This window comes from Penicillium subrubescens, assembly GCF_028828155.1.
Source record: "Penicillium subrubescens strain IBT 31985 chromosome Unknown utg000003l_segment0_segment0, whole genome shotgun sequence".
Lineage (NCBI taxonomy): Eukaryota > Fungi > Ascomycota > Eurotiomycetes > Eurotiales > Aspergillaceae > Penicillium > Penicillium subrubescens.
This window is the reverse complement of record NW_026643153.1, coordinates 1,464,719-1,486,859: the sequence shown is the minus strand read 5'-3', so window position 1 is coordinate 1,486,859 and position 22,141 is coordinate 1,464,719. Positions and strand designations below refer to the sequence as shown.

The following is a 22,141-nucleotide window of genomic DNA, read 5'->3' as shown; positions in this document are numbered from 1 at the left end:
ATACATATGCTTTAACTTTCTCATTTGTGAAAGATCTTTCCAAAGGTCTTGTGAAACACCATTTTAAATGGCTAAGGTTTCCTTATGTCTATCGTTCAGAATTGTGACTGATAAGGCATCCTTAATAACATTCCAGGGTTTCTGACATATAGAATCTTACTATAACATCTTCGATGAAAGGCTTAGTAGGTATCATAGAATATCAAGGTACTCACTCAAGGTACTCAATGTATCTTTCATCTCCTATATCCGAACATAGTATAGTCTGTCACGCGAAAGCGCAAGTATCGTGCGATTAACCTCTGACTTGACTCTCCACACTTTGTTTTGTACCAGACCCACCACAGGACCCACTTATAAACAGTCCCTGACAACTAAGGCAATCCATCAACCACCCGTTGATGACACCATCAGGACGGTTCGTTGCTCATCGACTTCACACCTTGGCGGACCAATAATAATTTAATCAAGAACCCCTGGAGTTTTTTATTTGCCCTGATTCCCGCCAGTATCTCTCGGCCGGGTGCCAGTGTGCTATGTAGCATGATGTAACTCGACACCGTCCGCCAGATCTGTCTTGGTAGCGATCAAGTAGTACTCCGTATCGATTCTCGTTCTCGCGTGGCATATCGCGCGAAGCACGCGGCGAATGATGTGCTTCGTAAAAGCTAATTTCCACTGCCTTGTTCTTGAAAACTTAACAAGAAGAATGCCGGCCCTTCGTTTCGGCTCATCCGTGGATACTAACTAAATCCTTATCCCCCGGTTTCTCGTTTCCTCCATATCGCCATGTCTATTGCCGAAAAGAAGGAGACCGACGCTTATGCGGCGCCTGGGAATGTTGCAACGTCGCCTTCTTCTAGTAGTATCGCTGAATTTGCGGGCATCAACGAGAAATCTTTGCTTCGAAAGCTGGATCTTCGTTTGCTCCCACCCCTGACCCTCCTATATCTGTTGTCCTTTCTGGACCGCAGCAATGGTTTGTTTACCATCACTTCCCAATCAGAAATGAGTCAGTGCTAACTGGCTGCTGTAGTTGGAAATGCCCGGTTGGAAGGAATGACGACCGATATCAAAATGAGTATGCATCAGCCCAGCGCGACTAAGTGATTCCTCGCGCTAACCAAGAACGATGTAACTCACAGCGGGTGACCAATACTTGACCGGTCTCACCCTCTACTTTATTGGATACGTTCTGTTTGAAGTTCCAGCAAATACAGTCTTGAAGTTGACCAGACCGAGTCTCTGGTTGCCAACCCTCACGCTGGTATGGGGAATAGTCGCAACCCTTTTGGGAGTGGTCCAGAATTATCCTGGCTATCTAGCCTCTCGCTTCTTCCTCGGTGTTGCCGAGAGCGGTCTTTTCCCTGGTGTGGTCTTTTATCTTTCTATGTGGTATAAACGCAATGAGCAGCATTACCGGGTTGCTCTGTTTTTCTCTGCGGCCTCGTTGGCTGGTGCCTTTGGTGGTATACTTGCATGGGGTATCGCACACATGGATGGCGTGGGTGGATACAAGGGATGGCGCTGGATCTTCATTTTGGTATGTCCTATCATGTCGCAAATATGATTTATTAACCACTGATGCATGATCTAGGAAGGACTTTTGACAATTGCTGTGTCAGTGATCGCCTACTTTTGGGTTCACAACTACCCAGCGACGGCCAAATTCCTGACAAAGGAGGAGCGAGACTTCATCCAATTCCGCTTGAAAAACGATAACGATTCCACTCGCGATGAAACCTTCTCCTGGTCCGCGGTACTTGATGCATTCAAAGATCCGAAGGTGTGGCTATATGGCCTTGGCTTTCACTCGTTGAGCCTGCCGCTCTATACGCTTTCTCTGTTTTTGGTATGTCCCCGTCTGGTCATTGAGATCAGCTATCAGAGAACTGACATTCTCACAGCCCACAATCATCAAAGAGCTGGGATACAGTGCTGCACAAGCTCAGCTGCTGACGGTTCCGCCTTACGCAATCGCCACTGGGATGACCGTCGGTGTCGCCGTGCTCTCTGAGAAAACACACCGACGAGCTCCCTTTATCATGGGCGGATCTGCTCTCGCTTGTATTGGCTACATTATCTTGCTCTCACAGCACCGAGCTGGGGTTAGCTATGTAGGCACAATCTTCGCCGCTGCAGGAATCTACCCCGCCGTTGCTACCGTGCTATCTTGGCCAGCAAATAATGTCTCGGGACAGACCAAACGTTGTATCGCCAACGCCCTTCAAATCTCCATTGGAAATCTTGGAGCAGTGCTTGGAACACAGCTGTATCGAACTGAGACAAGTCCACGGTTCTTCTTGGGACATGGTTTTGCTCTTGGGTATTTGGTGGCTAATATTATCGTCGTCGCGGTGACTTGGTGGGTCCTCAAGCGAGCGAATGCCCAGAAAACGGTTGAAAGGGAGCAGAAAGGTCTTCGTCCGTTGATGGGCGATGTTGGAGACGCGGAAGGAGAGTTCCTCGGTGACCGTGACCCTCGCTGGGTGTTCCAGACCTGAATTGGTGGCATGGTCAAATAGTTGAGGTTTAGCGAGCGAAGACTCATATACCAGCAAATGCTTTACTTTTATGACCTCTCTCGAAGCTGTTACTAGTCGTCTTCTCCATAGCTGCTCTTCGGATTTTTCCGATGGATCTAAGTATGTGTTGATGCCTTGCCTTTCTCTTTGACAGGCAAAAGAGTCTGTGAACGACCCATTCTTCAGCCAGCCTCCTTGACGCAGGCGGTTCCTAATAAAGACATCGTCTACTGATAATCAGAATCCCATCCAGGTTACGATCATTGCGCGCTAAGCGGCTTGTTACGGCGGGTGCGGGGTCTCTCGTCTAATCAGGAAGCCAGTAGAGATCGTGACAGTTCATGGAGGCGTAGTTTAGCCGAGAGACCCTCAAAGGTTATGGTATGGTGAGCTGAGGTAGCACATTATTACTCAACGGAGAAAACTATAAAAAACACTTGATTGTACCAGCCTTCTCCTCGTTCCTATCCCACTTCCATATTCAAGTTGAGCAAATCTCCCGAAATCAACTCCAAAATGTCCTCTACTACGTGTAAGAACCTTGTATTCTTTGAAAAGCTTCTTTTCAAAGCTCGCTGTAACGACGCTAACTTCAACCTCCTACATATACAGCATACACAATTATCAATCAGACCGATGATACGTTTACTTTCAGACCGGCAGTCGGTCACTTCACTGATCCGCCACAGTCAATTGAGCCGGGTGACCAAATTGACCTAGCTTGCCACACTGGGAACCCTACAATGTGTTGGTATTGGACCACCCGTGGTCAGCTCGTTGTCGAAGTACAAAAAACCTGGGGTGAAGGATTATTTGTTTACAGAAGGAGATTATCGTCTTAATATCTCCATGGGGCCATATCCGACCTTCACGATTCTTGATAGGAACAGTTGAATGGGCCGAGCTTGAACGTGCGGGTGATTGTTTGGGGCAGTGAGTCTCCATCTTTAATATGTATGCCTGTTTCCCGAAGGGCCTTCAGAGCTCGTTTCGTGTGCTCCAATTTAAACATAACCCGGCTCAAGAACGGTGCCGAATTATAGACTGGTATCGTCTTCCAATTAGCTGCGTTTCTCTAGATGAATTCGGACCAGGTAAGTACGGGGGCGAATTAGCTGACCTTGACACCCGAACCGGCACATATATGCACGATTGTTCAGAGAGGTAAATTAGAATAAATTTTGCCCGCAGCTATTGTTTTGATCGATGAAGTTCTAGAACATAGGGCCATTTATTGAACCAAGAAAATTATGACAAGGGACAAATCCATCCCGAACATGTACACAGGCAGAATCAAGGCGAAATTCTCCCACTTGTCTTTGTTTATTTGTCTATATATTGGCAAAATAGCCTTTCAGCACTCGGTCCAAGGATCAAGCATTGTCTGGCCAGTACTTTTGAACCAGGACCTTCTTGTTTACCTTCCCCATAGCATTGCGCTCTATATTATCAACGGTCTTCAGAACAGAAGGCACTTTGTATGCCGCCAACTCCTTCTTGAGCTCGGTACGAAGAGCCAATAACTCCATTTCGGCGCCCTAGTGTATGTATATCTTAGCAAACCGAAAGAATTGTTCGAAACCAACTGGGACTGACCTGACGGAACTTCACTACCGCAGCGACTCGTTCTCCCCATTCGATATCTTTCAGCCCAACGACAGCCACTTCTTGGATCTGGTCCAATGCCAGCATGACACGCTCCACCTGAAGCGCAGAAATCTTGTAACCTCCAGATTTAATGATATCGACACTGGCGCGACCTTGAATAAAGTATGCGCCGGTTGAATCACGGAGGGCACAATCGCCAGTCTTAAACCATCCATCTGCAGTGAATTCCGAGGCAGTAGCTTCGGGCCTCCTCCAGTATTCACGGAAGACGTTCATCCCCTTGATTTCAATCATTCCATCTTCGTCAACTGCATCGATGATCCGACCAGTCTCCTTCTCTGTCAGACGGACCTGTACACCTGGTAAGGGCCAGCCAACGCTGCCGTCTATGCGTTTCTCCACTTCCAATCCACAGCTTATGCCCATGCCAATCTCTGTCATGCCATAACGCTCGAGCAGGACTTGACCCGTAATCTCTGCGAATTTGGCTTTGATGGGAGTTGGAAGTGCAGCCGATCCGCTGACAACCAGACGTAAAGCCTTTGCACCGGCTCGTGCCGAGTTCTCGCTCTCTGTCCCACGGATGTGGGCGTCAAAGTAATCGTTTAGACGAGAGTATATCGTGGGTACTGCCATGAACATGGTTGAAGAGCCGCGGTTCTGCCAGCGCTCCCAGATGACTTTCGGGTCAAACTTTGGGTGCATTTCCACTGTAGCACCGCTTAAAAGACTGGCTGTGAGTCCGTTTATAATTCCGTGGACATGGTGTAGTGGAAGGACATGAATCAAGTGGTCGGAAGGTCTATAGTCCCATGCCTTGACGAGACAGCTAGCTTGGAAAGTGATGTTTTCGTGTGTTGTCACGCACCCCTTGGGACTTGAAGTTGTACCACTTGTATAGATCATCAAGGCTCTCCGGTCGAGCGAAAAGGACGAAGAGAAAGGCGGCAGCGAGGGTTTGTCATAGCGGGTGAAAGGGTCGAGGCCGATGAACGGAATTTCAGTGGGCACTGCCTCACGGAGAGCTGGCGCAACTTTCTCGAAAGCGGGATGAATGATGATTAGGGAGGGATCTGAGTCGCCTATAGTGTACAAAAGCTCCTTGATTGGATGGGACGTGCCTAATTAGTTGCAATTAGTACGCAATGAATCATCTGCCTTGAGAGATGACTTCTTCTTACATAGTGGTACACACACTCCGCCTGCAGCCCAAATTGCCCAGCTCGTGGCAACATAGTCATACCCAGCAGGGCACAAATATGCCACTCGCTGCTCATTGAGATCTCCCGATGACGTCGATCTGAGAGTTTCAATAATATGTTTCCTGAGGGCGGCCGTATCCTCAAGAAGCTGTGTAAAAGTGTACGATTCCTTCTTTGTCACATCGATAATTGCGATTTTCTCGGGGTCATCTTTTGCGCTCTGCTGTGCCGCCACAAAAAGTGGCAGCGAAGGGATAGGCATTGCGGGGAAGGGTCGTGTGTATATGGAAACAAGGACGAAACGGTGAATTGGGCGCGAATCAACCCGCAATCAATGTGATAGCATGTGGTCACTCAAGACGAACTATTCTGACGCGAACTGGGTCGAAATTTGCTATGGAAAGAAAGTCGCAAGGGGTGTTAGGCGATCGGAATCCGATGAATTTAGCCGATCTAACGCGACGAGGGGCCGAGGTGGAGTCTATCGGCGTGTACTTGTAGACTCCGATCGGTCGCGAGTAGCACCGACGAGAATTGATATTCAAAACTGTTGGGTTTGGAGTAAATTGGTTGAGCATTTCAAATTCGGATTGTTTCTTTACAATTCTTCTAGTGTTGAATAAAAATTGCACAAAAAGAGAGGTAGCTACTCAATTGCGTTTGGACACTTGGGTCAGGACTCGATATACTCTACCATATGGCAGGATGGATGTTGCAAATATAACATTTGCCAAGCATATGCCTAAAGATCTTGGTAAAATTAGATGATTTCCTTATAACTCGAACTTCTTTTAAGCTTAATTTGTCGAGTTCTGATCTTCGATTCTTTTCATCCAAAGGAAAGATGGCACGTGACTCCCGTTAACCCCGAATCTCCGATGACGGAAGCCTTTTTGAAGCTTCGAAGCTCGTTGAACTCCTCCGAATTGGGACATTTCCCATTGACGAACCATGTTGTTTCGAACAGCCCTGCGGGCTCGTCCGCTACGGCCCGCTGGCTTCCGCGCGGTGCGCTTCAATTCCTCAGCACCTCTCGTTCGCATCGAAAATGGAACCTTCTACAAGCAATATCCGACCGAAGACAACGCTGCAACCAATCTCCCGCTTTACCCGAACCTCAACTTTACTCTGCCCTCCGACGTTGTAACCTCTCAGAAGGGCGAATCCTCACTGCAGCATTGGGCTGTCATTGGACCCTCGGGGCGAACGGATCTTCTCGACATTTTCCGTGGCCATCACATCTCGATCCCTCCCACTGCCCGATCATATCCCTACCTCCTCTCCGATGAAATTGCCGCGAAGGACCCCCGGCTACGCATTATCGGAAATGCCATTCAGTATATTGGATTCAGTGGCGAAGGCTCTGTTGCCATTGGAGGAACTCGTGGCGCATATTTGAGTGCGCGCTACGAAAGTCTTCGCGAGGAGACTGATTGGACGGTGGAGCAATTCTTGCGCGGTCAGACATCTTTGAATCCTCCAGAGGGAGAAGAGAATGGGACCTTGAAGGATGAGCAATTACTCAAGGAAGTTGTCGCTGATCTGCACCTGGAGTCCCTGCTTAACATGCCAGTCGCAAACCTGAGCAACGGACAGACGCGGCGGGCACGTATCGCTAAGGCTTTGCTGGAGAAGCCGGAATTGTTGCTCTTGGATGAGCCTTTCAGTAAGTCGTCATGTGGTTCCATATTGTGAAATTGGATTAAGACTGAACTATAATCTTAGTGGGACTGGACCCGGCCACTGCCCGAAGCATCTCAAACCTGCTCCATCGACTAGCAGGGAAACAATCACCACGGCTGGTCCTGGCACTTCGCCCTCAAGATCGGGTGCCAGACTGGATCTCTCATATAATACTGGTGGGCAACGCTCACCAGGTCCTCCAACAGGGGACGAAGTCGGACATTTACTCCACTCTTGAAGCATGGCAAAAGTTGCCAGTGAAAGGACACCGAATTCCGAAGGATTCTGACAAAAAGGCAAAGTTGCTTGAGTTCCGTGCCCATTTGGAATCAGGGAACCTCGATGAGCAATTACTCGAGGATTTCACTTTGAACCAGACCAAAAAGTCTTCCACACATGGCCCGGCACCATTGGGTGGGGAGGCTCTCATTGAAATGGATGGCGTTCGTGTTCAGTACGGCGACAAGGTCGTACTGGGTGACTGGAAGCAGAAAGTGAATGACGAAACAAAAGACGGCCTTCACTGGCGGGTGCGCCGAGGTCAACGCTGGGCAATCCTGGGTGCGAACGGTTCCGGGAAGACGACGTTGCTGTCGTTGATCACATCGGACCATCCCCAAACATACTCACAGCCCATTAAATTGTTTGGTCGGTCTCGCCTTCCTGAGGCGGGAAAGCCCGGCATTTCCATTTTTGAACTACAATCTCGCCTCGGCCATTCATCACCTGAAATTCATGCCTTCTTCCCACGTCAGTTAACAGTGCGCGAGGCTCTTGAGTCGGCCTTTGCGGAGACTTTCCTGTCCAAGCCAGAGCTCGATCATGAGAAAGACCTGGATGTGAGCGCAGCGCTTCGAGCTTTCAAGGCCGAGCTTGATCCTAATGCAGTCCATGAAGAACCACCATCGGTCTCTACCGGTACAATGTTCCCGAACCTTGACCCGGATGGATCGCGCCGGTCAAAAAAAGCTGCCACCAACTTCTACATGCCGTTGGAATACCAGGTTGAGTACGCTGATAACATCAAATTTGGTGAGCTAAGCACTGCTCAGCAGCGAATTGTGCTGTTCCTGCGAGCCTTGATTCATAAACCGGACATTGTCATTCTTGACGAACCCTTTTCAGGCCTGACAGCTTCGCAACGTGATAAGTGCTTGCAGTTCATTGAAACTGGGGAAACCCCTGAGAGCCCGAAAATCTCCAAAAGCATCCCATTACGACACCGCGGATTGTCCGAGGACCAGGCGTTGGTCCTGATCAGCCACGTGAAGGAGGAAATCCCCGATAGTGTACGGTATTATATGCGCCTGCCATCCGAGCTAGGCCTGGGCGCAGACCCTGTCGATTTCCGCGCTGGCATGCTCAGGGATTCCAGTGTTTTGAGTGACTCGGCAGTCTGGGATTTGGTGTGGTCTCCCGCAGAGCAGTTCGTACAAAAGAGTCAGAAGACCACCGTGGATCCAAACTCCAAGGATGTCAGTAACGACGACTTTGAGAGATTTGGATATTACACGATATAGACGTGATCTCGATGTACAGTCAGTCTATACCCTATTTTATGATTAGAATCTCAATGTAAATAATGGACTCTCCATATCATCTTCATCAATCCTCATCTACCTGAACGAATATGAAGTTATCCTGCAGTTATCCAAACACCAGCGCCCTAACCTCAATACTCTCTCGCGCCTTTGCCTCGGGGGGAGTATTAGGGTCAACAAATGCAGTGTGTGCCACACGCTTGGCCACTCCATCTTGACTATCAAAACATTTGAGAAGAATCCTCTCGTTATCATCTACACCGGCGCAGAACTTCCACTCAGTCTTGGGGTTGTATCTAACACCCATGATTTCCCCGTTGAAAGTAGAATACCGATGTTGGATCGTAACAAAGTCTTCCTCCTCAGTCGTTGTTGCAGGGGCAAATGCCAAGGGCGAAGATTCGACGGCTCCGTTAATTGGTCGCCAGACATTGATGATCCGATATCGTTCGCCTAGATACTTCTCGGCCAACTCTGGATCCGATACGTGCTTGCGTACTCGGGATTCAGCAGACCTTTCGGTTTGATCTGCGTGGACCTGGTTGACTGGTTGACGCACGGCGTGGGGATTTGCTCGCCGTATAGTGTGATCGAAGAAGATAATAGTGTGGGCACCGGCAACCGTTTCAAGGAGCAGCCGTTCCACCTCGGGGTAGTATATCTCCCGGATGGAGTCGTCGGAGTTAAATGTTTCGTATGTAGCTGACGATGTGATATCGTTCAGGATTTGAAATGCGTCCCGGTCGAGGGAGAACTGATCTTCTTTCCCTCGGATGTCGTGGATAGGAACTGTACGAACATCGTTGCCGTAGTTGCGCCATGGCTCTCCTAGTGGTGGCTCCCCCACGTAATTGTATGGAGCTGATCCGTCTTGCGGTGCTTGGTAAAAGGCCAATTCGGCATGAATGGTGGGGTGAGTCATTGTATAGAACTTTGAGGTTGTGGTAGAGATTCGGAGGCAGGTTTTCGGTAGAAAATTGGATGGAGTAAAACAAAGTGCAAGTGTGACAGGACCGGTGCTATTTATACGTCACTATCCGTAGCCTCCGAACTTGGGGTATGTGAAGAGAGGAAACGAGTTCTTATCGCTCGGGATTTGAAATCCCACAATCGGCGAGTTTCCGGCTTTTGCTTACACAGTGCCAAGCCAAAAGTTTCAATCTTTCAATCTAGATGCCAGAGAGAATACCTCTCCATGTAGGCTTGACCTTTCATTCTTTTGAGATGTCTCTGAAATCGTCTTCCTTGGTAGCTTTGGAGTTGTTTCTCAGTTGGTCTCAACGCATGAACAATTGAATGAGAGCTTCGAGAGACAATCTCTGTTTATAGAGAAGCAGTGATTTACAGGTCTCATTAAACCTTTCGGTTAGTTGGCTTCAATTCAAGTTCTTTTAACCAGCACACCATGCAAGTATGGGAATGTCGAGAATGACGCAGCTATCTCCAAATTGTTCTCTGCCCATCCACCATCCTCCTCCGCAGCCTTGATCAAGATTCGAGCCGTATCCTGGTTCAAACGGCAATCGCCAATGAAAAATGCCCAGCCACAGATCATGTATACTTGCTGAACGATTCGGGCCACAATACTTCCCTTCGGCTTGGTCCACGGGTTTGCCACATGTTCGCAAATCAACATGCGGCCTCCTGGGCGGAGAAGTTTGTAGAGCTCAGAGGCTACAGTCTGTGGATCTGAAATGCTGCATAGAGCTCGAACGCAGATTATGGTGTCGAACAGAGTATCTCCTTCGCTATAAGAGGTGATAAACCCGCCGCGAAGAAGCTCCTTGACAATTTGGTCGGTACTTGCGCCTGCGGCAAGAATTTGATACCGATCTTGCATATTTTGGTCATTGGCTTGTGACTGAAGCTTCTCATGAAGATCGACACAGGGTTCGGCACCATATATTTTGGTTATTTGGGGTCCCTTGAGAGATGACATCTGCGAGCCACTCCCGGGTCCAACCTCTAAGACGACCCCCGTTGCTTGAGACAGGATCGGGGGTATCAGTCCCGCTGAAATAGATGGAGGTGTACCCGGAGGCTTGGGAGCTGCAGTGTGGATTAGGCTCAAGAACGAGAGATCAATCACTTGGAAAATGCACGCATACCAGAAAATTCAAGCCAAAGCGACGAGAATGCGGTTCCGCGTATCTGTTGCCATTGACTGGCTGACAAGGGTATATCTCCCTTTGCTACAGCCGATACGACAGTTTTCACATAGTCTGGTGTCGAGTTAGTCGTTCGGACTCGGTCGATTTTCTCAAGCAACCAATAGAAAGCACTATATGAGAGGAATGGGTGGTGACGTACGGTAGATAGCTGACTTGAGCATTAATGTAGGCTCAAAAAGAGACCACGCCCATTGTGAGGTTAAAGAAGACATGATTAATATCTCCGAGGTTCAAGAAAAGGTCGATTTGATTGCAGCATGAGATTCTGGAGGAGTGTAAATCAAGAACCACCCCAGTCATGATCTTCTCATCTCATTGCCGAAAAAAAGCGGGGCCTTTCTCCTCTGTCCCTATCAAAGGCCGATTCGGCGATTGGTCTCGCAGCCTATCATATACATACTCCTCAGCCAATGAGAGCCCTTGTAGTGCCACTCGGCATTTGATTTTATGATCTGATGCCTCGAAATCTAATCATTCATTGGTCACATTTTCGTATAAGTATAAGATAGGCCTTCGTATTAATTGAGCTCCCGCGAACTTTGGAAGATCTCATTTGATTCCCTAGCTTGAAAATGTCGTTTCGCAACATCTTCAACAGAACCCTCCCATGGGTACAATCACCACTCATCGCCAACGCTCCCATGAGCGGCGCAGCACTCAGCGAACTCGCCATTGCCGTCAGCCGTGCTGGGGGACTCGGTCAAATCGGTTTCTTGGATGACATGCACGAACTTTCAAACGAGCTACAGGTCGCGCGTGACAAACTACAAGACCTCATGGCGACTCTTCCCGATCCGCAAGTTTTACCAATCGGAGTTGGCGTGATAGTTTTCGGGTCCCCGATGGAAGCATGGATGAGGCTTTTCAAGACTCACAAACCAGCCGTTGTTTGGCTTTCGTTCGCTGCGACAAATCAACTTCAACAATGGACCGAAGGAATTCGTCAGGCATCCCCAAAAACGCAGGTGTGGGTTCAGTTGGGCAGCGTGAAAGCAGCATTGGACGTTGCCCAAGCCTGTCATCCCGATGCTTTGGTCCTACAAGGGAGTGATGCCGGAGGTCACGGTCATCAAGATGGAGCTAGTATTGTGAGCCTTGTCCCCGAAGTTACAGATACACTCCTGCAGCATGGAATTAGCGACATTCCCTTGATCGCGGCCGGCGGGATTGTTGATGGCCGAGGCACTACCGCCGCACTATCACTTGGTGCATCTGGTGTGGTGATGGGAACTAGATTCTTATCAGCGCCTGAAACACGCATCCCACGAATCTATCGTGATGCCATCTTTAAGGCCTCCGATGGCGGACAAGCCACGGCTCGATCGCGGGTGTTTGACGAGATGTGGGGGCCCAATTTTTGGCCAAAGACCTATGATGGACGATGTCTCCGGAATAAGGTGTACGATCGATATGTATCAGGTGAAGATATTAATCAAATTCGGAAGTGGTTGTCCTCGGCAATGAATGAACCTGGAGCTGAGTCCCTGGATGTTCACGACATGGGCAGTTTATGGGCCGGGACGGGTGTTGGCATGGTGAATACGATGCAGATGGCAGGCGATATTGTTCGGACAGTGCGAGATGATGTCAGGAAAGGAATTGGATCTCTTGTCGGAGAGTATTGACTTAGTTATGTAGCAATTAACTAGCTGCACAGCATAGCAACGACAAGAGCCTGGCATACCTGCGTAATCGGAGTCAAACATCCCGTATGTGGCTCATTGGTCTGTCATCCAATCCGTTGGTCTCATGCTTTGGTCCAATCTCACACAAATCTGATTCAAAACGAAGGGGCTCCATTCGAGGGGCCCAGACTATCTGCTCTCAGATGATCAAGACTCCGGTTCTATATCAATTGGAAATCCTGCGAGGGCCGCGGGGATCATTCATGATGGAACTAATCCAATCTGGGCTGGGGCCGCCACGAAAAAGGTCAAATTACCCAAAGCAGAATGGGACAATTATACAGTTTAGCTGATAATGTGAAGTGTCCCATGGATAAGAATACCAAATCTGGAAGCGTCGGTTTAATTCATACTAGTTCATAAGTCCCGCATAATCAATATCCTAGTTTTCTACACCTTCTCTCTACCTCGCTTCGCGCTTTTGACTTCACCAATACCACCTGCTACACCATCACAAGGAAATATTCAAGTGCTCGTCTCAAACGCTACCTCAAGTGCCCACAAAACATGATCAAGGATGTTAAATCCTGTTCAGAGGCTTTCCTTACAAATACACTCAGCGGACTCCCCCAGAACTATTGCTGTCAATATCCGAGTTTCTTTCGGTTGTCGACCTTGTTTGCTTATCTGTTCGCAATCATCGACTTCGTGAGCTATCTTTACAGAAACTAAACCGGCAGTCTCCTCTCACAAAGAACGACAAACTCTTGGTACTGAACAGATTAGAATGAGACTCTCCAGAATACTTTGCTTACAATATTTGCAACGTTCTCCATCGATATGATGTATCTGAAAGTTTTGGTCTGAGTGGATTGCAGCATGAAAGAAACCATCTCCTACCGTGTGTGGACAAGTGGTTTGGAATATCGTTTATCATGATAACTCATGCAAGTTCGATGTATATACGAAACCGGCTCTCTTTCCTCCAGCTCAAACTTGCCATGAAGCGGTTCTACTACGGTCCGAAAGCAGGGATTAGCACCGATTCTCTGTCCTACACCCAAGTCAGGCAAATCTCCCCCGATATGATCTTGCTTTTCTCGAGAGAAGCACAGATATATCCGAAGCTTCCTGGTCTTCATGTCAGGTTGCAAGAAATATTGCTTGTCAGAGCGCGGGACGAGTTATTTCCTGCTACACAAAAATTAAACCTGTTATCGAAGTGTTCTGTTCCATGTCTACATCGCGGTTCTGGGGTTGTCATCCACATTGTGAGGACTTTATTCAAGGAGAGGCAGGCCTGTTTGACTCGCAATTGCCGATTTTGCAACACGGATTCAGAGTTCGAAATCGTCGAAATTGAATCCAAAATAGCACTCATTGTGACAAGGTGGATTAATCTTGACTCTGGTCTTACTAAAGAGAATCCATTGTGGAGGGCGCATGCTCTAGACTCTGGCCCTATGGTAACCCTCGAGGTACGCAAACACCCTGCTACGGCTTAGAGTCCGCGCACATGCTTTTGAGGAGGTGGTACCTAACTTGCACAAGGAGTTTCAGGGCCGCAACCTCTCCTATCTCAAGGACCAACAATACAAAAATGGAGAGCCGTTTATTCAATAGGTTCGAATTTTTGGCATATCGCTTACCAAGAGCCAATAAATGGAAAGGGGGTTAACTTCATCTGGTCGCAATATCAGCGCCATCGGCTCATGGCGCGAAGGAAAAAAGCCGCCGCGAAGAGAACTAGACGTAAATCGCCAGTTTCTCACTCGTCTTCATCAGAAGGCCGCCCACGCCCACGCTCTCGCTCTAATGACGATACTCTTTTTTGGCTGATGCTAATGCTGAACAATCAACTAAATCTCATGGCTACAGAAGCCCTACTATGAGCATACGCAGGTTTTTGCTATCCTTGAATAAAGTATGGAGATTTTCCGAGAGTCCGGCTTTGGGGTTAATGAAAATAGACTCAAAGAGAATGCTGTTGAGTACTTGTTACTACTTAGCAAAATTCAATCCTTCATTGACAATCCTTCATCGAGCATGAACCAGTAGAACCCAGTCACCGCCTGCTGTACCTGTTCTAATTACCCGTTACATCAGGGAGTAGTGACCGAGAGGGATACACCCCTAAATTTTAGCTCGTCTTTCATCTTCTCTTATCTCTCTTTCACTTTCCCTTTGGTCTCAAGTCATATCCAACATTGTCGAGAGCAAGATCAACCCTTTTATTTTTTTTTTATTTTTTATTTTTTTTTCAAAAGGAAACATCAAGATGTCGCCCACTAAAGGAACCTGTCACCTCGTGCTCCTTTTCTTCCTCTTTTTCCTCACCTTAGTAAGTGAAATACAAATCTAGATGCAGTGTTGGGGCTTAACTGGGAGTACTGTGGAAAGTGAAAGACTGAAATTACTTACTAATGAATTCCTACATGCTGATCCGTGAGACCGCCACGAACACGGTTACACGAGGCTAAGGAGTGGGCGGAGAAAAAGTGGGAGGGAGTCTTCCAAAACCAAAATGAAAGCGGAAGAAAAGGGACGAGGAACAGTGGTTTAGCGCAGGAGAGGAGGACGGCTCGGGCGACTTGGAAAAGGAAGTCGAAGAATTGAAGAAAAGAAAAAGGAAATGCGTTAGGTAGCTAAGGGAGGTGGACGGGAACACGACTGTCTTCATCTTTTTCGAGATGTCTTTCGAGATGTCTTTCGAGATGTCTTTCGAGATGTCTTTCGAGATGTCTTTCGAGATGTCTTTCGAGATGTCTTTCGAGATGTCTTTCCAAATGGATGTCTCTCCAAAAAGACCAATTGACCTTGGGAAATGCGGTGGTAGAGTTAGAGATAGGAACCAGAGATAGACCTGCTTACGCGCCCATAATAAACAAAATCGTCATGTTATTATCGAATATAGCTATAACTCTCATAGCACCAAGTAGATCGCTAGATCACAGGAGGCTGAGCCGCAGCCAATTGACCCGGTTGAACAGTCCGCAACCCATCCTCACTTTGATCTTCCAACCCTCGAGCCACGAGGTCGGTGAAATCAACACCGACCTCGTTCAATAGGGCAGCATGTTCGTGCACAATGTCAAGACATTCATGCCAGACAGAAGTGCCCCGCTGAACACTACTAAGCTGACGGCTGAGCAGGGCATTGAAGCCGTCGAGGTGTGTCTTCGCCCATCGGATGCAAGAACTGGTCATCACGCTGGGGAAGCATTGCTGGTAGATGCTGATGGTGTTTTTGATCAGGGAGAAGTAGACGAAGGAGATTTGGAAGATGTAAAGTGGCAGATCACCCTCAAAGACACAGGCCCTATTCGATACAAGTTAGTTCGGCAGAATTCAAGGAAGTATTGACCGAGGTGTGTTAGTTATGCGGACATACCGGATGCGTTTAGAAATCACATCAGACCGTGCCTTCAGGTATGTCTCACGCGCTTGATCCTCGAAACCCAGGCGGCTGAGCCAATTGACGTTGGTCTTGGTCGCTCCCGGGAACGAGTGCGTTTCCACCAACGATCGTGAAAGTACGCCAGCCAGTCGCGTCGCTCGTCCATCAACCTTAACATTGATCACCTCCTGCGCAATTGTATTCCCCTTGAGCCCCTTTGCAAGCTTCCGCAATCGCTCAATACTGGCCACAGCGGCTTCGAAATGTTGCAAGGCGATGTCAATATCCAACTCGTCGACCTGTCCTTCCACCCAGCGGAGGTTCTGCTGTTTGCCATCAACATCGATGCGCAGGTCAGATTTATCGCGCGGGCCGTCTGCGAGATCAAACGGTTCTGACTTTTGGGAATACGACAAGTGTCGCCCGGCGAGGTACCCATATGCCTCCAAAGGCTTACTCGCAGCCTCGGTCTCGGTTCGCAAGTTTCGCCGCAGATCCTCCACGGTCTTACGGAACGTCGCTAGCAATTCATTCTTCGTTGAGGTATCGCGTTTGTCTTGCCGATAAGTGAATGGCTTGGATCCCACCCGAATGCTGATCGCATTGGCAATACCACGATCCAGTGCCTCTTCTCGGGCAGCGCCTGTTCCCAGATTCGCGGCCAGGTCGATCATGTCAATGTCCTGCAGTGGCCAGCACTGTTCCGCGACAAGCTTGGTGGGAACTGGGCCCCGTTGGTTGGGCTGGTTCTGATCCACTCGTTTGCGCTTCTTGGCGGCCACAAGCAAGTGGTCGTTCAACAAGACAATGTGCACTGGTCTTTTGGGCTTCCAGGTGGCCGAGTCCAGCTCAGCCCAGTTGCCTGTTTCCAACACAATATGCCGTCCGGGGACTGCCGGCAAGAATTTCTGGGATCCCTCCACCGTCTTCCACAACGTTTGCAATTGGACACTCCACATGCTTTCCAGGTTGGCAACGGAGCTGCGGTTTGCATTGCGCTTGGGAAATTGATCATCTGCAGGGGACATGGGGTTGGGCGTGTTGCCCACCGTAGTCTGTCCCAGGGCAGTGGTGAGCTCCGACATGAGGGTACGGAGTGTGCGCATTTCATCCTTTAGCTTCTCCGCCTCTTTACTGATCTTGATGAACTGGGTGCGATTCTGGTAGACATTCTGTTGGAGATCGGTCGAGGTTCGGTTCTTCACTTTGCGCAAGCTTTCCTGGTATTTCTGAATATCTTCCTCGGACGCATTGGCGAGCAAGTTTGCGACATCTAAGAGGGAAGAGGGGGCCACCTGTCAGCATAGGGTTCTTGATTCAAGATACTTGAAGGTAGTACAGCAGACGCGGGATACCTACATCGCTCCACTGGTAGACTGGGATCTCGCAATGCATTCAAATCCACCTTGGGCGAGGTGGATGCGCCATCCGCTGGCGATGGTTGCCTTGGAGCTGCCGCTGGAGCTCCTAGCCCTCCATATCCACCGGGTGCTTGCGTGGGCAGTGCTGGCACCGGAGGCGCACTCGCATCAAAGTCCGGGGCCGCATTGAATCGGGTCGAGTACCGGCGCTTCACGAGATCGGAGGTGGCCTCGCTCTGGGGAGCTCGCTCGCGACCAGCGGGGACGGAGCCCTGAGGAGCATCCGGAGCTCGGGTGTTGGGGGGTAGAGGGCCGGAGATGGGTTTGGGAGCACTGATTTGAGGTCTTTGGCGACGAGATTTACTCCGGAGAGTCAAGCCTCGGCCTTCCATGATGAAGGGGCAATTGGCGGGGAAGACAGATAAGCTGGAGGAGGGGGATACTGGAGGATTGTCGAAAGGGAGGAAACGTTAACAACACCGGTCGGGCCTGGAGATGGACCGAAAGGGGCATAGCGCATGATGACGAAGTATACAGTGAAGGAGTGCACAGGACATATTCAAGTCTGGACCATCAAGGAGTATTTGAAGTTTGTGTAGATATCCAATAAGATCTAGACAAATCTGTATAATTGTATCAATATAATTGATCAAATCTATTCTTTATATTCTATACTTTACTATACAGTAGATTCTAGATATGCTCAAGTTCCAGGCATAGTCCAGGTATGGATCAACCGTCTTGTATATGTCTGTCTTCCCTCACTTTGGATTTCAAAATTATTACTGGATATATCATGCTCTTAGTAGAATATTCCCTCTTCTATCTACAGTATCCATACTTCTAGCTCATCATTCTTCTGGTTCTCCAATCTTATACACATTGTTACCAGTTGATACCAGCCGGGGAGAGAAACGCCGACGGAAGAACGTAAATCCTCCGGCTCCCTCAAATTTATCGTCACCCAAACACGCCCGAAACAGCTCCCCAGTCGGCTTCTTTTCACGTCACTTGCCCTCTTATCCCCATCGCTTTTCTTGTCAGGTCCTAGAATCTGTCGCTTTCTGTTTGTCTTTAATCACATATTCTTCCATATCCAACATGCGCACATCTGTTCTGGTTGCCGCCTCGGCCGGCACGATCATCACCGGCCTGCTCGGTAAGAACCAATGCCATTACCATCATCAACTTGGCAACTATCTTGGAACCATCATTCTGGCTTCGTTTGATCCTGCCAGTTGCTTCTTTCCATCTTCATAACTGACGCGTCTTTCTCTCCTTGCATAGCCTACGCCGTGTACTTTGATCACAAGCGACAGACCGACCCCGAGTTCCGCAAGTCCTTGAAGCGGAACAACCGCAAGCTCGCCAAGGCTGTCCAGGAAGAGCAGGCAGCCCACGGTGCTGCCCAGCGTGATTCCATCAAGCAGGCTGTGCAACGCGCCAAGGAGGAGGGCTTCCCCGCCGACCTGGAGGAGAAGGAGTCCTACTTCATGAACCAGGTTGCCAAGGGCGAGGGCCTTTGTGCTGAGGGTAAGTGGTGGACAGTCGTGAATGAATGATGAAATTGAGGTTAATGGATTACTAACTGGAATTCCTTCTTTTGCGACAGGCACTGATAACATCGAGGCTGCTCTTGCCTTCTACAAGGCCCTCAAGGTCTACCCCCAGCCCAAGGATCTGATCTCGATCTACGATAAGACTGTTCCCAAGGAGTGCCTGGAGATTCTGGCTGAGATGGTCGCCATGGATACTACCCTGAACCTGGGCGGCTCGTTCACTGGCGAAGGCCCCGCTGCCGGTGCCGATAGTCACGGTGTTGAGTAAATTCACCATTCTTGCATGGTGGCTTCTCGGGTCGTTTAGATACCCGGATCTTGGCGGTCTGGGATATCTGGATGCCTCACTCCGGACGGGCTTTTGGACATTAGTTCCTGGCCCGTCTCGCCTGTAATATCTCCCTGTCCTCTGTCTCCTTCTTTCACACCCATTCTCTCGAGTCTCTAGCTTTCTTCTCGATGAGCTCTCCTCGACACTGCCTCCCCCTCTCCACTTCTTTTTCTCTCCCCCTTTCCCCAAAATTTCCTTTGGTTCTCCTGTACTGTGTATATCTATTGGGTCTTGGCCGGAAGCGGCGTGGCATCAGCGGCCTTGGTATTTCTGGGCGCCATGACTTTCCGCGCAACACGGGGTCCTCTTTTTTTTTGTCGGTTCTATCTCTTTTGAGGCTGTCTTCTGTTTTTTGTTGTTTTCTGCATGGTCTCCTTTCCCCTCCGGGCATTGAGGGGGAGGCGAAGAGGGAATGGATATACGGCCTGTATTTTAGAGCGCAATGAAAAAGACGATTTTTGACATTATAAATGTGTGCATGAATCATGTAGGATGATATTAGGTATATTCAGTACTCACAGCAGTATCATGTATGATTACTATCTGGACTAGTTATCACATTCTACAGAATTGTTATTATTACATAGTTAGCACAGACATGAGATCATTAGCGATCCTCTCGATTGGGTCTCTTGTTCCTTTTCAATTCCCCAAGAAACTAGGCTAAATGGTCTCTGATTCAACCACTGAAAAACCAGACTAAGACCCGTTTCAGCAATTGACCCCTCCGATTCTCCTCTTTTATTGGGCCCTGAGTCCCTGACTGGAGTGACCCTGAACTCCCCTGGGATCCACTTTGAGTCTCACAGTTCATTGTGTCTCGTCTGACTGTGCCACTGTGCCACTGCTGGGCGCCAATTGACCCAATTCCCCCGCTGATCCTTGGCCTCTTTCGTTTCATTTTAAACCCGCCTCCTTTTCCCGGGTTCCTCTTTCTCTTCTTCTTTAGCCTTTGTCGCAGGAGCATATACTTCCCTTCTTCGTTTGTCGCGTGTCGCACTCGTTTTCTTTTTTGGTCGATTTCGCATCGCCTGCCACTCGTTCTTTCCCGCGCACTGCGCTGTCGCTCTTTCAGCTCTCTCGACTTTCGACTTTTAGATTCTCTGCTTATCACCTTCAATTCCTCCGTCTGACATAGAATCTATTCAAGATGGTTTCTGTATGGAACTTCCAGCCCTGCGCAATGCGCATACATAGTACACAATGCAGAGTGCTAACATTTATCTCTATATAGTCCTACACTCGTCTCCTCACGGCCATCTGTGCCCTCGCCGGCTCCGCCGCTGCTGTGACTCCCCTCAAGGTCCAGGGCAAGGACTTTGTCAACTCCAAGACCGGTGACCGGTTCCAGATTCTCGGTGTTGAGTGAGACACACCCCCTGTCCCCGCATTCCAGTGGCGGCCACGCGCGAAACCCTCGCGCACCGTTGTATAAATATCGGAATCAAAAACTGACGTATGCGACAGCTACCAGCCTGGTGGCTCCTCCGGTTTCACCAAGGACAAGGATCCTCTGAGCGATCCTGATGTCTGCCTCCGCGATGCCGCTCTGATGCAGCGCCTGGGTGTAAGATCTCAACCACCATCAAACCCTATACATGTTGACCCACCAACTAACTCTATCAAACTAGATCAACACCATCCGTGTTTACAACCTCGAGCCCACTCTCGACCACAACAAGTGTGCTTCCATCTTCAATGCCGCTGGTATCTACATGATCCTCGATGTCAACTCCCCCCTCACCAACGGCTACCTGGACCGCACTGCCCCCTGGACCACCTACACCAACGCCTACTACCAGCAGGTCTTTGGTGTCATTGAGGCCTTCAAGTCCTTCGACAACGTTCTCGGTTTCTTTGCCGGAAACGAAGTTATCAACGAGGATGCCACTCGCCTCGCTCCCGCCTACGTCCGTGCCGTCGTCCGTGACATGAAGGACTACATCGCCAAGCAGTCCTCCCGCGCCATCCCCGTCGGTTACTCGGCTGCCGATATCCGTGACATCCTGATGGATACTCTCCACTACTTCGAGTGCGACCTGAAGAACTCCACCAGCTCCCGTGCCGACTTCTTCGGTCTCAACTCCTACTCCTGGTGCGGTGATGCCTCCTACAAGTCCAGCGGCTACAACGTCCTGACCGAGGACTTCTCCAACGCCACCCTCCCCGTTTTCTTCTCCGAGTATGGCTGCAACGAAGTCAAGCCCCGTGTCTTCACCGAAGTCCAAGCCCTGTACGGCGAAGAGATGACCCAGGCCTTCTCCGGTGGCTTGGTCTACGAGTGGACTTTCGAAGATAACGAGTATGGCCTTGTCCAGGTCAATGACAACGGTACTATCACCACTCTGATCGATTACGACAACCTCCAGAAGCAGTTCAGCAAGTTGGACATGAGCCGCATCTCCGCTAGCAACAGCACCCAGACCGGTGTCGACCCGGAGACCTGCAGCTCCTCGCTGATCAACAACTCGACTTTCTACAACGCCTGGAACCTGCCTGATGCCCCCTCCAAGGTTTCCGACTACATCAAGAACGGTCTGCCCAACAAGCCCTCCGGCTCTCTGGTCTCGGTGACTGCCACCACTCTCTCCCAGAAGGTGTACGACTACACCGGTAAGGAACTCACCGACATCAAGCTCAAGGTTCTGGCCAACGGCGAGTCCAACACTCCCTCAAACTCCTCCTCCTCGTCTGGTTCCGGTACCTCTTCCTCCTCTTCTTCCTCGGGTACCTCCACCCACTCCAATGCTGCTTCTGCTCTGAACGGTGCCCCCTCCATTGCCCTCGGTGGTCTGGGTGGTGTCTTCATGCTGCTTGCTTCGCTGTTGTAAATAAGTCTCCATTGAGTGTTTTTCTCTTCCCGTGGGATCAATCATGAGAGGGCACAGAATCGGATATTCTCGAGTGACCAATTCCTCGATTTGTACAAATTATCCCATTCTTCTGACGCAAGGTTGGCTGTTCTTGTGATTAATTTTTATTTGGTTTTCATTGCACATGCTTTCGTTGGAGTCAACGATAATGTCATGCTCTTTTTGACAATTGTCTGTCCATGACTAGTCAATGTTACTTGTTTCCCTAATGACCATCCATGACCCGTTTTCCAATCAGTGTCGAAAGATGAGTAAAAGGACGATT

The 22,141-nt window shown here is 49.3% G+C and overlaps 9 protein-coding genes across 9 annotated transcripts; 5 read left to right on the top strand and 4 right to left on the bottom strand.

The window, feature by feature from the left end:
- Positions 1–789: 789 nt before the first annotated feature.
- Positions 790–2,504, top strand: N7473_004558 (uncharacterized protein; the record flags this gene model as incomplete). The annotated part of the gene is made up of 5 exons (XM_057150498.1): positions 790–979; positions 1,037–1,081; positions 1,146–1,543; positions 1,598–1,852; positions 1,908–2,504. 5 exons carry the CDS (start codon positions 790–792, stop codon positions 2,502–2,504), a joined length of 1,485 nt encoding a protein of 494 aa, XP_057010608.1.
- Positions 2,505–3,898: 1,394 nt separating this feature from the next.
- N7473_004557 (acyl-CoA synthetase) lies at positions 3,899–5,597 on the bottom strand (the record flags this gene model as incomplete). Its single annotated transcript, XM_057150497.1, has 3 exons — positions 3,899–4,063; positions 4,122–5,254; positions 5,315–5,597. 3 exons carry the CDS (start codon positions 5,595–5,597, stop codon positions 3,899–3,901), a joined length of 1,581 nt encoding a protein of 526 aa, XP_057010607.1.
- A 689-nt stretch (positions 5,598–6,286) lies between these two features.
- N7473_004556 (putative ABC transporter) lies at positions 6,287–8,538 on the top strand (the record flags this gene model as incomplete). The annotated part of the gene is made up of 2 exons (XM_057150496.1): positions 6,287–7,001; positions 7,061–8,538. The coding sequence occupies 2 exons, from the start codon at positions 6,287–6,289 to the stop codon at positions 8,536–8,538; spliced, it is 2,193 nt and encodes a 730-aa protein (XP_057010606.1).
- A 127-nt stretch (positions 8,539–8,665) lies between these two features.
- N7473_004555 (uncharacterized protein) lies at positions 8,666–9,481 on the bottom strand (the record flags this gene model as incomplete). The annotated part of the gene is made up of 1 exon (XM_057150495.1): positions 8,666–9,481. One exon carries the CDS (start codon positions 9,479–9,481, stop codon positions 8,666–8,668), a length of 816 nt encoding a protein of 271 aa, XP_057010605.1.
- Positions 9,482–9,940: 459 nt separating this feature from the next.
- On the bottom strand, positions 9,941–10,891 carry N7473_004554 (class I SAM-dependent methyltransferase; the record flags this gene model as incomplete). The annotated part of the gene is made up of 3 exons (XM_057150494.1): positions 9,941–10,608; positions 10,668–10,781; positions 10,870–10,891. The coding sequence occupies 3 exons, from the start codon at positions 10,889–10,891 to the stop codon at positions 9,941–9,943; spliced, it is 804 nt and encodes a 267-aa protein (XP_057010604.1).
- Positions 10,892–11,302: 411 nt separating this feature from the next.
- Positions 11,303–12,355, top strand: N7473_004553 (NAD(P)H-dependent flavin oxidoreductase; the record flags this gene model as incomplete). Its single annotated transcript, XM_057150493.1, has 1 exon — positions 11,303–12,355. One exon carries the CDS (start codon positions 11,303–11,305, stop codon positions 12,353–12,355), a length of 1,053 nt encoding a protein of 350 aa, XP_057010603.1.
- Positions 12,356–15,246: 2,891 nt separating this feature from the next.
- N7473_004552 (exocyst subunit EXO84) lies at positions 15,247–17,541 on the bottom strand. Its single transcript, XM_057150492.1, has 3 exons — positions 17,112–17,541; positions 15,747–17,025; positions 15,247–15,674 (listed from the first exon to the last, which is right to left on the bottom strand). The coding sequence occupies exons 1-3, from the start codon at positions 17,503–17,505 to the stop codon at positions 15,299–15,301; spliced, it is 2,049 nt and encodes a 682-aa protein (XP_057010602.1). The 5' UTR covers positions 17,506–17,541; the 3' UTR covers positions 15,247–15,298.
- A 673-nt stretch (positions 17,542–18,214) lies between these two features.
- Positions 18,215–18,940, top strand: N7473_004551 (TOM complex receptor protein TOM20; the record flags this gene model as incomplete). The annotated part of the gene is made up of 3 exons (XM_057150491.1): positions 18,215–18,272; positions 18,401–18,646; positions 18,726–18,940. 3 exons carry the CDS (start codon positions 18,215–18,217, stop codon positions 18,938–18,940), a joined length of 519 nt encoding a protein of 172 aa, XP_057010601.1.
- A 1,213-nt stretch (positions 18,941–20,153) lies between these two features.
- On the top strand, positions 20,154–21,834 carry gel2 (1,3-beta-glucanosyltransferase gel2; the record flags this gene model as incomplete). The annotated part of the gene is made up of 4 exons (XM_057150490.1): positions 20,154–20,162; positions 20,238–20,368; positions 20,471–20,570; positions 20,635–21,834. 4 exons carry the CDS (start codon positions 20,154–20,156, stop codon positions 21,832–21,834), a joined length of 1,440 nt encoding a protein of 479 aa, XP_057010600.1.
- Positions 21,835–22,141: the final 307 nt, after the last annotated feature.